Genomic DNA, 12,384 nt, shown 5'->3' on the forward strand with positions numbered 1-12,384 from the left:
GTGCTGGACACCAGGGCTGAGTATTGATGGGTGCTGGACACCAGGGCTGAGTACTGATGGGTGCTGGACACCAGGGCTGAGTACTGATGGGTGCTGGACACCAGGGCTGAGTATTGATGGGTGCTGGACACCAGGGCTGAGTACTGATGGGTGCTGGACACCAGGGCTGAGTATTGATGGGTGCTGGACACCAGGGCTGAGTACTGATGGGTGCTGGACACCAGGGCTGAGTACTGATGGGTGCTGGACACCAGGGCTGAGTATTGATGGGTGCTGGACACCAGGGCTGAGTATTGATGGGTGCTGGACACCAGGGCTGAGTATTGATGGGTGCTGGACACCAGGGCTGAGTACTGATGGGTGCTGGACACCAGGGCTGAGTACTGATGGGTGCTGGACACCAGGGCTGAGTACTGATGGGTGCTGGACTCCAGGGTTGATGCTTTAATGCCCCAGCCTTGGAAATGTTTGAGAGATTATGCCTCCAATTTATAGTCCAACCACTGCGAGAGCATTTTTGACTTTTTATTAAGTTAAACATAAAGGAGAGTATGTTTTGGTCAAGTATTTGTAAGGTCTTATTACCTGTACTGAGTATGCCCAGATCTCCTGAATCATTTCAGTTTCATAAGAAAAAATGTGTGCTCTGATCTGAGTAACTTTAAGGAATTGCATGAATCATATTATTGGCCACAGAATAGGAACAGGTTCATGGTGCTATCATAGACTGAACTGTACTTTTTTAATATTGTATAGCCAAGATGAGAGTCCATCAGGCCCAGTCTCAGTCATGGGCTGATTGTATCACCCCCACCCTACACCAACCATCTTGTCCCCTCATCTCCTGTGAAGCCAAAAAAAAAACCAGAAACATTTAGCCAATTCAGGAGTCCTTTGTCAAAAAATCCTCTCCAACCCCTCAGAGGTTCCCAGGCAAACCTCAGGAGGACCCATACCCACTCTTTGTTATCCAGGAAAGATTTACTCTTCTAATGTGATGACCTTGTTTTGCAGGATTCCACCTAATGCCTTACTTAAACACTGTAGTGGATCAGTCTTCACTGCCTCCTCCAGAATCCTGTTCCACACCCTCTGAGAAAATTAAAGCTTCCGAACATTCAACTTTACTTCTGCTTCCTCAGTTCGTATAGGTGGCCCCTAGTTCTACTTGACCCCATCACATAAAACACTCTCTACATATGAGATCCCTACCTTTAATAATCATAAATACTTGGATCAAATTCTCTCTTAAGTCTCTGGGGAGAAATCGGGTGAGTAGCGCCACCTGTTAGCGCCTGAAGAGGCAGTCAGTGGCTGTAGCGCCACTGGCTGCGTCTCCGGCGATATTCAGTAGGGGCGCTAATGGTGGCATTAGGCATTTGCGCTGCGCCGCCACCGATGACGTCATTGGTGTGCGCAGCACCCCATTCGTGCCCCGTTCGCGATATTTGGTAGCGAACGCTGCAGTTGCGCCGCTCGCTACCCGCGCCCGGTTCACGGGGCCTTACTGTGCCGGCAGCGGCGCAAAGCGGCCGCCTGCCAACACCTCCGTCCCCGGCCTCCTAACCCCCCCCCCCGCGGCATTGCCGGCTGTTTCCCGAGAGCCCGGCACTTCTCCTTGGTGCCGGGCTCATTTGCCGGCACTCGCAAGCGGGGATCACGCTGTTGCAGGCACCTCCCCCTTAACAGTGGGAGGAAGGCCTGCAGTACCGCAGCGTGCCGTGTTGCAGCATGTGGCGCTGCGGCACGTTGCGCTGCGATAATCAGTTTCAGCGCCCTAAGAGGGACGCGGAGCGCCTCGAGCCTCGCCCTGTCTCCCTCAAGGGGCACTGAAACTGAATTTCTGGCGATCGGTATCACTCCGATCGCTGCGCTAAATCCTGCGCTCAGGCGACTTTTGCGCCACTTTGGCGCCCCAACCCAATTTCTAGGCCTCTGTCTCTCTAGCGCCTACAAGCCCAAGGTACCAAGTCTACATTGCTCCTCTTCGGTCAGGGGTGGTCCTTGTTGTCCTCCTCTGTAACATGTCACGACGTGCCAAGCTCAGAGCAGTGTTGATTTTGCTGAGTGAAGGTGCGATGGGGCAGGTCCTTCCAGACCAGGAGACCTGCTTCCTATTGCTGTATCCTTTCAAAAGATCTACAGCTACGTGTGTTTGAGCCAGGCCGTGTAATCAGTAATATAGCACTGTTCCTATCCTTGTATAGTACACAAGAGTCACTCAAAGATTTTTCCGGTGTTTCTGCAGCGGTCTATTGAGTGATAAATGATGATCACAATTGTCCTCATTTACAAATTGAAAATAACTGCTAAACATGCAGTACTGTATATGTCGTACACATTTAATTCCAAATATTAAAAAAATGCAATAAAACCAGGCAGCAACCAGAACTTTTAAGAAAGAAAGACTTGCATTTCTATAGCGCCTTTCACGACCACTGGACGTCTCAAAGCACTTTACAGTCAATGAAGTACTTTTGGAGTGTAGTCACTGTTGTAATGTGGGAAATGCAGCAGCCAATTTGCGCACAGCAAGCTCCCTCAAACAGCAATGTGATAATGACCAGATGATCTGTTTTGTGATGTTGATGGAGGGATAAATATTGGCCAGGACACCAGGGATAACTCCCCTGCTGTTCTTGGAAATAGTGCCATGGGATCTTTTACAAGCAGACGGGGCCTCGGTTTAACATCTCATCCGAAAAACGGCACCTCCGGCAGTGCAGCACTCCCTCAGCACTGCACTGGAGTGTCAGCCTAGATTTATGTGCTCAAGTCCCTGGAGTGGGACTTGAACCCACAATCTTCTGATTCGCAGGCAAGAGTGCTACCCACTGAGTCGTGGCTGACATAGTTATGACGTCCATTCCAGTGTATATAACCTTAACATTAAACATAATGGCCCAGAAATTTGGGTCACCACGGGTGAGTACGCACTGGGTACTCACCCGTAAGCCCAATGGAAATGCCGGTTTCATGCGTGCGCGGGAAATCGGCACTTCCGTTCCCCTGAAAGAAGTCGAACGCATGCGCAGGAGAGGCAGCGCGTGCGCATCGAACTTACGTTTGTTTTGCAGGTTTTCCCGGGAGGGTAAGTCTCCAGAAGTTAGACATATAAAAAGCAGCCGCAAGGCCTGCATTTTACAAGGTAAGTGGTGAATTAATTAAAATTAAAACATTTTTCCACAAGTTTATTATTTTTCAATACTTCAAAGAAAGGTAAGTTTATTTTTAGCCCCGTTAGATAATGTAATTAATTTTTTCAAAAATTTAAATTATTGTTTAAAATAGTTATTTCATGTAATTTATAGTTTATTTAAAAAATGTGATTTAAAAAAAAATTATTTGAAGATTTAGTGACGCTTTGCGGCATATAGTATTTATAGGTTTGACAGGTCTTCCTGTCAAACTTATGAATGAAGCATTCAAGCATTCCCTGCTACCATTGGCTCTCCATGGCCCACGTGATCCCAGGGGACGCATCGAACTAACTGTGCCCCTGGGATACGCAAGCACTGCGCGCCGGCAGTTGGAGGAGGCCCAGGATCGCAATTCCACGGGGGCCCGCAGCTCAACGGCCGGCGCGCAAGGTAAGTGCAGGTCGGGGGCTTGCACCCGCGGGAAGCCCCCGACCCGAGTTTCTGGGCCAATGCCTGCGTACAGGATAAAAATCAGTAGTAGAGAGCTTAAACCATAATTGAACATGATGTACTCACTGATGTAATTGGTTACTTGACTCATGACTCCTGTCAGTTCCCATTGCAGGACAGTTCCATCCATCTGCATGTGTTTCTTGATTAGCAATGTTGGAAAGGTCATTGTTTCTGGAGGAAGATTTCTTCAGGGTGCTGCAGAAATTGACTCTTTAAATTTTGCTTGCAGAGGAAAGTTACAGGATACCATTTTGGACTGGGAAGATGCTTTACCTGAGCGGGACCTCACTTTGGCAGATGAAGCCTGCAGGTATGTCTGAAACTATTCAGTAATGGCAGAAACTGTCTCGGCATTGGTAACTTTTTAACATCTTGTTTCTTTTGCTTACTAATATTAAAGGGCATGGCCTTAATTTTTAGTAAGGGCAATTCTTTTGACTGCCCTCCTGATTTGTTAAGCATGGTTACGATGCCCCACAAATGTGCTTGCAGATTTCCTTGCTCCATTACTGAACTCTCTTGACTGCTTTTGAGGCATCAGTTTGAGCTTCTAGACATTAGATTATTTGAGGTAGCAAACATGTAATGTTCACAAGGTTACCTCTGGGTACATATTTTGTTTTTTGCTCCTACAAATAATTTAGCACTGGGTCCCTAATGCAGGTTGTTTTGGAATAGCTTTATACTTTTATTCATTCTCGGGACGTGGGCCTCGCTGGCAAGGCTGGCATTTATTGACCATCCCTAGTTGCCCTGAGAAGGTGGTGATACAACTAAGTGGCTTGATAGGCCACTTCAGGTGGCAGTTAAGAGTCAACCACTTGTGCCTTGTTCCATGCTCACCACATCATTGCTTTATTCTAGGTTATAGTTTTGTCAGCATAATTTGAGCCGATAATCTAGCCACAGTGTCAGCGGGCTATTTCCCCTAAGGGGCGTCACAGATACCCTTGATTCTATCCACACTTCCCAGTGGGGGCCATTGCATACCAATACTGTGTGGAAACCCGGAGGTCTTTTTTCCGCCACCCACCCCCAGCCCAGGCTATTGATGTGAGTTCTAATGCTATTCTGAATGAGATTAATTAACTCAACAAGGCCCGAGAATGAACCAGGGCAGAAGATCCTCTTGTGGTGTTGCTGAGCTGTGGCTCACTTCCCCACTGAGCCATCAGGGAGCTTGAAAGTTATATCTTCGTTAGATAATTTCCTGTACTGACCGCTACATGTTGAGCTATTGATCAGTTGTTTTCTTCCTCGTATTTAAGACCCTGATTTTCTTCTTTCTACTCAGTTATTTTATACTTCCATCATACCCCAGACACATAGCACAAAGCCTTTCTCCCCGGCACACCGCCAACAGGTCTTTCTACCAATTACATTCCAACAGGAAGTTCAAGATAGAGGCGCCGTACCCTTTCCTCATCCACCCACTGTAGACCATGAAACTAAAATTTATGGCATAATTAGCACCAAAAAGTTCATTAGTTCTGAAACAAATCACATTTGCCCATCCTGTCCTTCAATCCATTCAAGAACTGCTTTCCCCCTCCTCCGCACATAGCCTCACTCACTCCTCCGGGCCTCGGGAACATTGTTGATCTCAGGCAAAATACTTCCTGCCTCTCCTCTTTCCGAACACAGCAAGATACCACAAACAGATCAGCCATGATCTAATTGAACAGTGGAGCCGGCTCGAGAGGCTGAATGGCCTACAGCTGTTCCCAGTGTTTGTTTCCCCCTCCCCCAGTCTTTTACGAGTGAGTCGCGATGTTCTGAGACGAACGGCCAGACTCGAACGGCCAGTCTCGAACGGCCAGTCTTGAACAGCCACGAGCAATGAAACTGCAACTACCAGAAGCGCCAGAAACCTGGACTTTCCAGTTCCCCCTCAGCAGTCCCAAGTCCCGCACTTCGCTGTTCTCTGCTGGCCTGAGCCCAGACCTGGCTGCCTCCCGCTCCCAAATCCCCGCTCTTGATTTACAGAAAGAAGGACGAGCATTTAAATAGAGCTCCATGACCCAAATCAGAAACATTTCAAGCTGCTTCACGGGCAATGAATTACTTGCAAGTGTATCAACTATTACAAAGACAAACGCAACAGCCATTTGCACACAGCACAATCCCACAAACAGCAATTAGATGAATGACCAGCTAATGTTTTCGCTTCCCGTATGAGCACCTTCCTCTATTCTTCCTGCCCTCAACCCTGGGCTTCTTGCTACGGTGCCATTCCCCGCTCCAGCCCTGAACTTCCCCACTCAATCCTCCCTCTCCGCTGAGGCCCACATACAGCTCAGTCTTCACTACATGTTGCTCTTCACCCTGTTATTGCTTTAAGAAAGACACTCACTAATGCAGTCGCAGTTTATACTGTTTTGGGTAAGTACATAATTTAGAAGTATCTGCACAAGTTGTTAAACGTAAACAGAAAGAAATATGATGCCGGCATATTTTAAAGCAACCATGACTGAATGCAGAGGAGAATTACATTAAGTGCAAACTAAATTGAAAATTGCTAGCTGAGTATCAGTGAAATTAAAGAAACAATTTGAGGACCAGGAATCATTTTTAAGATTTTGTTCAATATTTTTTTATGTTGTGTAATATTTCAGTCTGAGCAATGCCATGGGTTATCAAGTAGTCCTATGTAAATTGTGATGTGAATTCCTACTTTTCTTGCTCCTCGGCTGAAAAACCTGATTTTTACTCGGATTCCCTCCCTCCCCCCCTCCCCCCACAGGAAGTCCGACCTGGCAATCACGTTGGGGAGTTCTCTTCAGATCAAACCAAGCGGCAATCTGCCATTCAATACAAAAAAGAATGGAGGAAAGCTGGTTATTGTTAATCTTCAGGCCACCAAGCTGGTAGGTATGAATAATCCAGTGGATGCGAGTTCAAATCCCACCATGGCAGTTTTGGAATTTGAATTTAGTTTCAAAAAAAAAATCTGGAAATAAAAGGCTATCGGAATGTCGTAAAACACAGCTGGTTTACTAATGTTCATTTAAAGGTTGGGGAAGGAAACCTGCCGCCCTTGCCCACACCAACGTGGCCGACTCTTAACTACCCTCTGAAGTGGCGTCGCGAGCCACTCAGTTGTGTCCAGGGCAGCTAGGGATGGCCAATAAATGCCAGCCTTGCCAGTGTCGCCCAAATCCTGTGCGTAAATTTTTAAAAAGCTGTACTGCTTTTATATGTGTGCAATTAACAGGGAAATTGGATTGCCAAAATAACATGGGCATAAATGAACCACTAACAAAATGGATTGACGAAGATGTATATTCTGTAACATTATCGTGCAGAGTAATATTGGGAGTACTTTTTGCTACCGTGCAAATAACTTTACTGGGAGGTGCTAGTCTTTATTATCCCAATATATTGCCAAACTTTCAAAGCACTCGGCAAATCTGAGCGGAAAAGGAAGAGCTTGCATTTATATAGCGCATTACTCGACCTCCGGATGTCCCAAAGCTCTTCACAGCCAAGTAAGTACTTTTGAAGCGTAGTCACTGTTGTAATGTAGGATACATGGCAACTAATTTGCACACAGCAAGCTCCCACAAACAGCAATGAGACAATGACCAGATAAACTGTTTGTGATGTTGGTTGAGGGATAAATATTGGCCAAGGGAAAACTCTCTGCTCTTCTTTGAAATAGTGCCACGGGATATTTTATGTCCAGCTGAGAGGCAAGAGGGGGCCTCGGTTTAATATCTCATCCAAAATACGGCACCTCCCTCAGTACTGCACTGGAGTGTCAGCCTAAATAAGGTCTTGGAGTGGGAATTAAGGGCCTTCCTCCATGGGGATGTGCTGCAGCTCTGCTGTTACTACTGTGCAGCATGCTGCAGCTGGTGGGAGTGGAACTGATGTCCTGAGGCTGGATATACTCTTATCTTGACTGAACATGATAGAAGTATTTCTGGCAGAGAAATGTATGTATTTGTTTAAACTCAAATAATCAGACTTTAAAAAAAAAATTGTGCTCAGAACAGTTCTCGAGAGTTACAAAAACACCCACCCTTCATTTCGGCCATTTAGGACTGAGATGAGGAGAAATTTCTTCACTCAGAGGATGGTGAATCTTTGGAATTCTCTACCCCAGAGGGCTGTGGAGGCTCAGTCGCTGAGTACTGTATATTCAAGACAGAGATTGATGGTTTTGGATATTAAGGGAACCAAGGGATATGGGGATAGTGTAGAAAAGTGGAGTTGAGGTAGAAGATCAGCCATGATCTTATTGAATGATAGAGCGGGCTCGAAGGGCTGAATGGCCTATTCCTGCTCCTATTTCTTATGATATCCTAAAGCAGGGGAGGACAGTTACATGGTCTCTAGGCAAATGTATCATTCTCGACTGCAGTACTGGACTTGTGGAAATTCTGAATTTGTTAAACACAGTCCAGCAAAAGCAGTTGGAATGTTTGATAGCACTGGGGGGAATGTGGAGGTATAATGTTAAACCCATTGCAGGTATGTATGTCTTTGACCCTTTTGAAACCTGTGCAGGTTTAAGGCGTATTGTGGATGTGCTTTTGATCCAGAGTTAGCCACTTATATATTACTGTCCTGGAGCTGAGGTGGAGTGAGAAATCATTTGATTTGGAATCATGGCTCCTATCAGGAGAGGGGTGCGGATAATCTAATCCCAGAGTAATGCAGATATCCTTTCACTTTTACTGATCCACTCACTAATAAATTAATTCCCATCTTAGAAAATGGTGGCAATTTCCCATTGGTGCCATACCAGCCTTTCTCAGCATCATACGCATCTTGTCAGTATTACTTACTATAATTGGTGTTACTCTAACTGTAGAACTATTGAGTCCACATTACACAGCTCCTCCCTTCCCCCTCCAGCTCTGGGACCAGATGAATAATTAGCTAACTACATAACTACAGTAATGTGCAGTTTGAGGCTGTGTTGCTGGTATTTTGTTACTGGCCCTGTACTTTGGTTTCTATGACATTCTGTACCAAAGACCATTCAGGAAACTTGAAGATTGGTTCCTTAGATTAGGATTTATGCTCAAGCTGGTGTGCACCGTTACCATGGACACAGGTGCAATGTTTTATGAAGCATTGCTTTAATGTTCTGAGGACACACAGCAGTGTTAAAGCACAGAGGATGCATAGACTGAATGGATGCTCCCAGCATGTGTGTTCATTAGCTGACTTAAATGTAGCTAAAGTTGCTCCGCTGGTTGGTCACTTACAGAGACATAAAAAAAAATTAGTTGATGTTAGGTCAAGGCTTAAATCCCTTCATGGCCTTTCCTTTCCCCATCTCTGGAACCTCCTCCAGCCCTAAAACTTCCCCCATCCCTAGAACTCCCCCAACCCAACACAACGTACCTCCAATTCCGGCCTCTTGTGCATCTCCCTCTCGCCTCACCCCACCTTAAGCCCTCTAGGCCCCACACTCTGGAATTCCCTCCCTAAACCTCTCCGCCTCTCTACCTCTCCCTTCTTTAAGACGCTGTTTAAAACCTGTCTCTTCGCCCAGTTTCTCGTCACCTGTCCTAATATTCCTTATGTGACTCGGTATCAAACTAGGGTTGTATTCCCTAGAATGTAGACAGTTAAGAGGTGATTTGATCGAAGTTTTCAAGATATTAAGGGGAACCGATAGGGTAGCTATAGAGAAACTATTTCCGCTGGTTGGGGAGTCTAGGACTAGGGGGCATAGTCTAAAAATTAGAGCCAGACCTTTCAGGAGTGAAATTAGGAAACATTTCTACACGCAAAAGATGGTAAATGTTTGGAACTCTGTTCCGCAAACAGCAATTGATGGTAGATCAATTTAAATCTGAGATTGATAGATTTTTGTTAACCAAAGATATTAAGGGATATGGGGCAAAGGTAAGTATATGGAGTTAGGTCACAGATCAGCCGTGATCTCATTGAATGGCGGAACAGGCTTGAGGGGCTAAATGGCCGACTCCTGTTCCTATGATAACGCTTCTGTGAAGCGCCTTGGGATGTTTTACTGTGTTAAAGGTGCTATATATATGCAAGTTGTTGTTATATACCTGCACACAGTAAAGGTGCAGATTCTGGCTCAAAGAGATTCAGTCTGCTTATGATGTCGACCCATGACCACAGAAAATGGTGCTGGGGAAAAAGCTCGAACTGTAACAATCATCCTGGCCTACTCTCACATAGCTCAGCACAGCTGGTTTAACAGCAACACTTGGTTGTGGAATGCCATTCCTGTGAACAGACCTATGGTGGGAACAGAGGTAGAGGCAACCATTGGAGGAAGAGTGAACTGGATTAAATTCCCAGCCCAGGGTTTAATGTTAGTCACTTTTTATGAGCAACTTAACTTGATCCAGGTTTATACTTCACATCCAACATACAGTCAAAGTAAAAGGCAAACACAAAGAAACACCAACATGAGATATACCAATACAAGGCATGCCATCTATTTGTTACACTGACGTCTCTTCATTTTGATTTATTTATCCTGTCAGAAGGAAGAGTTAAGTTTAATGAATGACAGGAGAATTTAAACTGCTCTAGTTAATGGTATGTCCTCACCAACATTAAAAGCTAATAAACTGCATGTCATTGCGTATGTCTGCTTCCCTCTGGCCAGCCAAGCCAGGAGGATGTGTAATATCGCCTTCCACAGCATAAATCTACTTCTCACTCATGTAGTCACTGAAGCTATGATGGGAAATGAAGGGCTAGCCTGGGGAGGGGGAAAGATGGATGTACAAACTGAATCATTTGGAACAATAATGGACAAGAGAATCCAGGATTCCAAAATACTACGAGCGACAGCACCAAAAGCAGTAAGGACCCATGCTGGTCAGGGACCATGAGCACAATTTTGTTATAACTCAGCAAACAAGTGGAGCTGCTACACATTTGCACCCGACAATTCCTAATGGGCCAAAGCTCAGCGCTTACTTAAAAAAAAATAGCAACTTGGCTACAACGACCGGGATATTGTTATAATCAAAGGAAAATGACAAGCCCTCAATCTTTCAAGGACATTAAGGAAACAGTTACTGCAGCTGAACATTTAATCTTTCCCATTTACTACCCATTTTTCTTCATAGTCTTCCCTGTTCCTGCAAGTTCATTCAATCTCTACATTGTGATAAAATCCACCAGTGTGTTAAATTACATTCACCAGACATAACTGCTGGATTTTACAATATAAAGCTGAAATGGGAAATGTTCTGGAGCACGATTGGATAGAAAAGGTGTGTCTGCTGGGCTGCAGATCGACCCCAACAAAACTTGCAACTGTACAAAGACTAGATGTGGTTGCTCGGATACTTGTGATGGTGGGTGCCAGATTACCGGCCCACAGGGTCACAACAACAACTTGCATTTATATAGCATCTTTAATGCAGTAAAACATCCCAAGGTGATTCACAGGAGTGATCTAAAACAAAACTCAACACAGAGCCACACAAGGAGATAGTAGGGCACATGACCAAAAGCTTGGTCAAAGAGGTAGGTTTTAAGGAACTTCTTTATGGCGGAAAGAGGCAGAAAGGTTTAGGGAGGGAATTCCAGAGTTTAAGGCCGCAGCAGCTGTTGGCACAGCCGCCCATGGTGGAGTGATTAAAAAATTGGGGATACGCAAGAGGCCAGAATTGGAGGAGCGCAGAGATCTCGGAGAGTTGTAGAGCTGGAGGAGGTTACAGAGATAGAGAGGGGGTGAGGCCATGGGTGATTTGAAAACAAGGATGAGAATTTTGAAATCGAGCGCTGCTTAACCAGGAGCCAATATAGGTCAGCGAGCACAGGGGTGATGGGGAAACGGGATCTGGTGCAGGTTAGGACACGAGCAGCCAAGTTTTGGATGACCTCAAGTTTACGTAGGGTAGAACGTGGGAGGCCAGCTAGGAGGGCGTTGGAATAATCAAGTCTAGAGGTAACAAAGGCATGAGTGAGGGTTTCAGCAGCGGATGAGCTGAGGCAAGGGCGGAGATGGGCTATGTTACGAAGGTGGAAATAGGCAGTCTTAGTAATGCTGTGGATATGTGGTCAGCAGCTCATTTCACGGTCAGATATGACACCAAGGTTGCGAACAGTCTGGTTCAGCCTCAGACAGATGCCAGGGAGAGGGATGGAGTCGGTGGCTAGGGAACAGAGTTTGTGGCGAGGACCGAAGACAATGGCTTCGGTCTTCCCAGTGTTTAGTTGGAGGAAATTTCTCTCATCCGGTACTGGGTGTTGGACAAGCAGTCTGACAATTTAGAGACAGTGGAGGGGTCAAGATAAGTTGTGGTGAGATAGAGCTGGGTGTCGTCGGCATATATGTAGATATGCGTCATGTGAATGAGAAATAGGAGGGGGCCAAGGATAGATCCTTGGGGGACACCAGAGGTAACAATGGAGCGGGAAGAGAAACCATTGCAGCTGATTCTCTCGCTATGATTTGATAGATAAGAACGGAACCAGGCGTATGCAGTCCCACCCAGCTGGACATTGTTGGAGCAGGATGGAGTGGTCAACCGTGTCAAAGACTGCAAACAGGTCGAGAAGGACGAGGAGGGATAGTTTACCTTTGCCACAGTCACAAAGGATGTAACTTTTGATAAGAGTACAGTAATGTGCAGTTTGAGGCTGTTGCTGGTATTTTGTGAGTGGCCCTGTACTTTGGTTTCTATGACATTCTGTACCAAAAACCATTCAGGAAACTCTTAAGATTGGTTCCTTAGGTTGGGATTTATGCTCAAGCTGGTGTGCACCATTACCATAG

At 45.7% G+C, this 12,384-nt stretch overlaps 1 protein-coding gene across 1 annotated transcript in view; it reads left to right on the top strand.

Moving 5' to 3' along the window:
• The window catches only part of sirt6 (sirtuin 6), a 111,055-nt gene that overhangs the window by 89,289 nt on the left and 9,382 nt on the right, over nucleotides 1-12,384 (top strand). The window contains exons 5-6 of the mRNA XM_086004968.1: nucleotides 3,883-3,963; nucleotides 6,397-6,520. Coding sequence (XP_085861094.1) covers nucleotides 3,883-3,963; nucleotides 6,397-6,520 — 205 coding nt within the window. The remainder of the gene's footprint in view (nucleotides 1-3,882; nucleotides 3,964-6,396; nucleotides 6,521-12,384) is intronic.

Source organism: Somniosus microcephalus, chromosome 13 (assembly GCF_052327205.1).
Source record: "Somniosus microcephalus isolate GS21.2 chromosome 13, FLI_Smic_1.0, whole genome shotgun sequence".
Classification (NCBI taxonomy): Eukaryota; Metazoa; Chordata; class Chondrichthyes; order Squaliformes; family Somniosidae; genus Somniosus; species Somniosus microcephalus.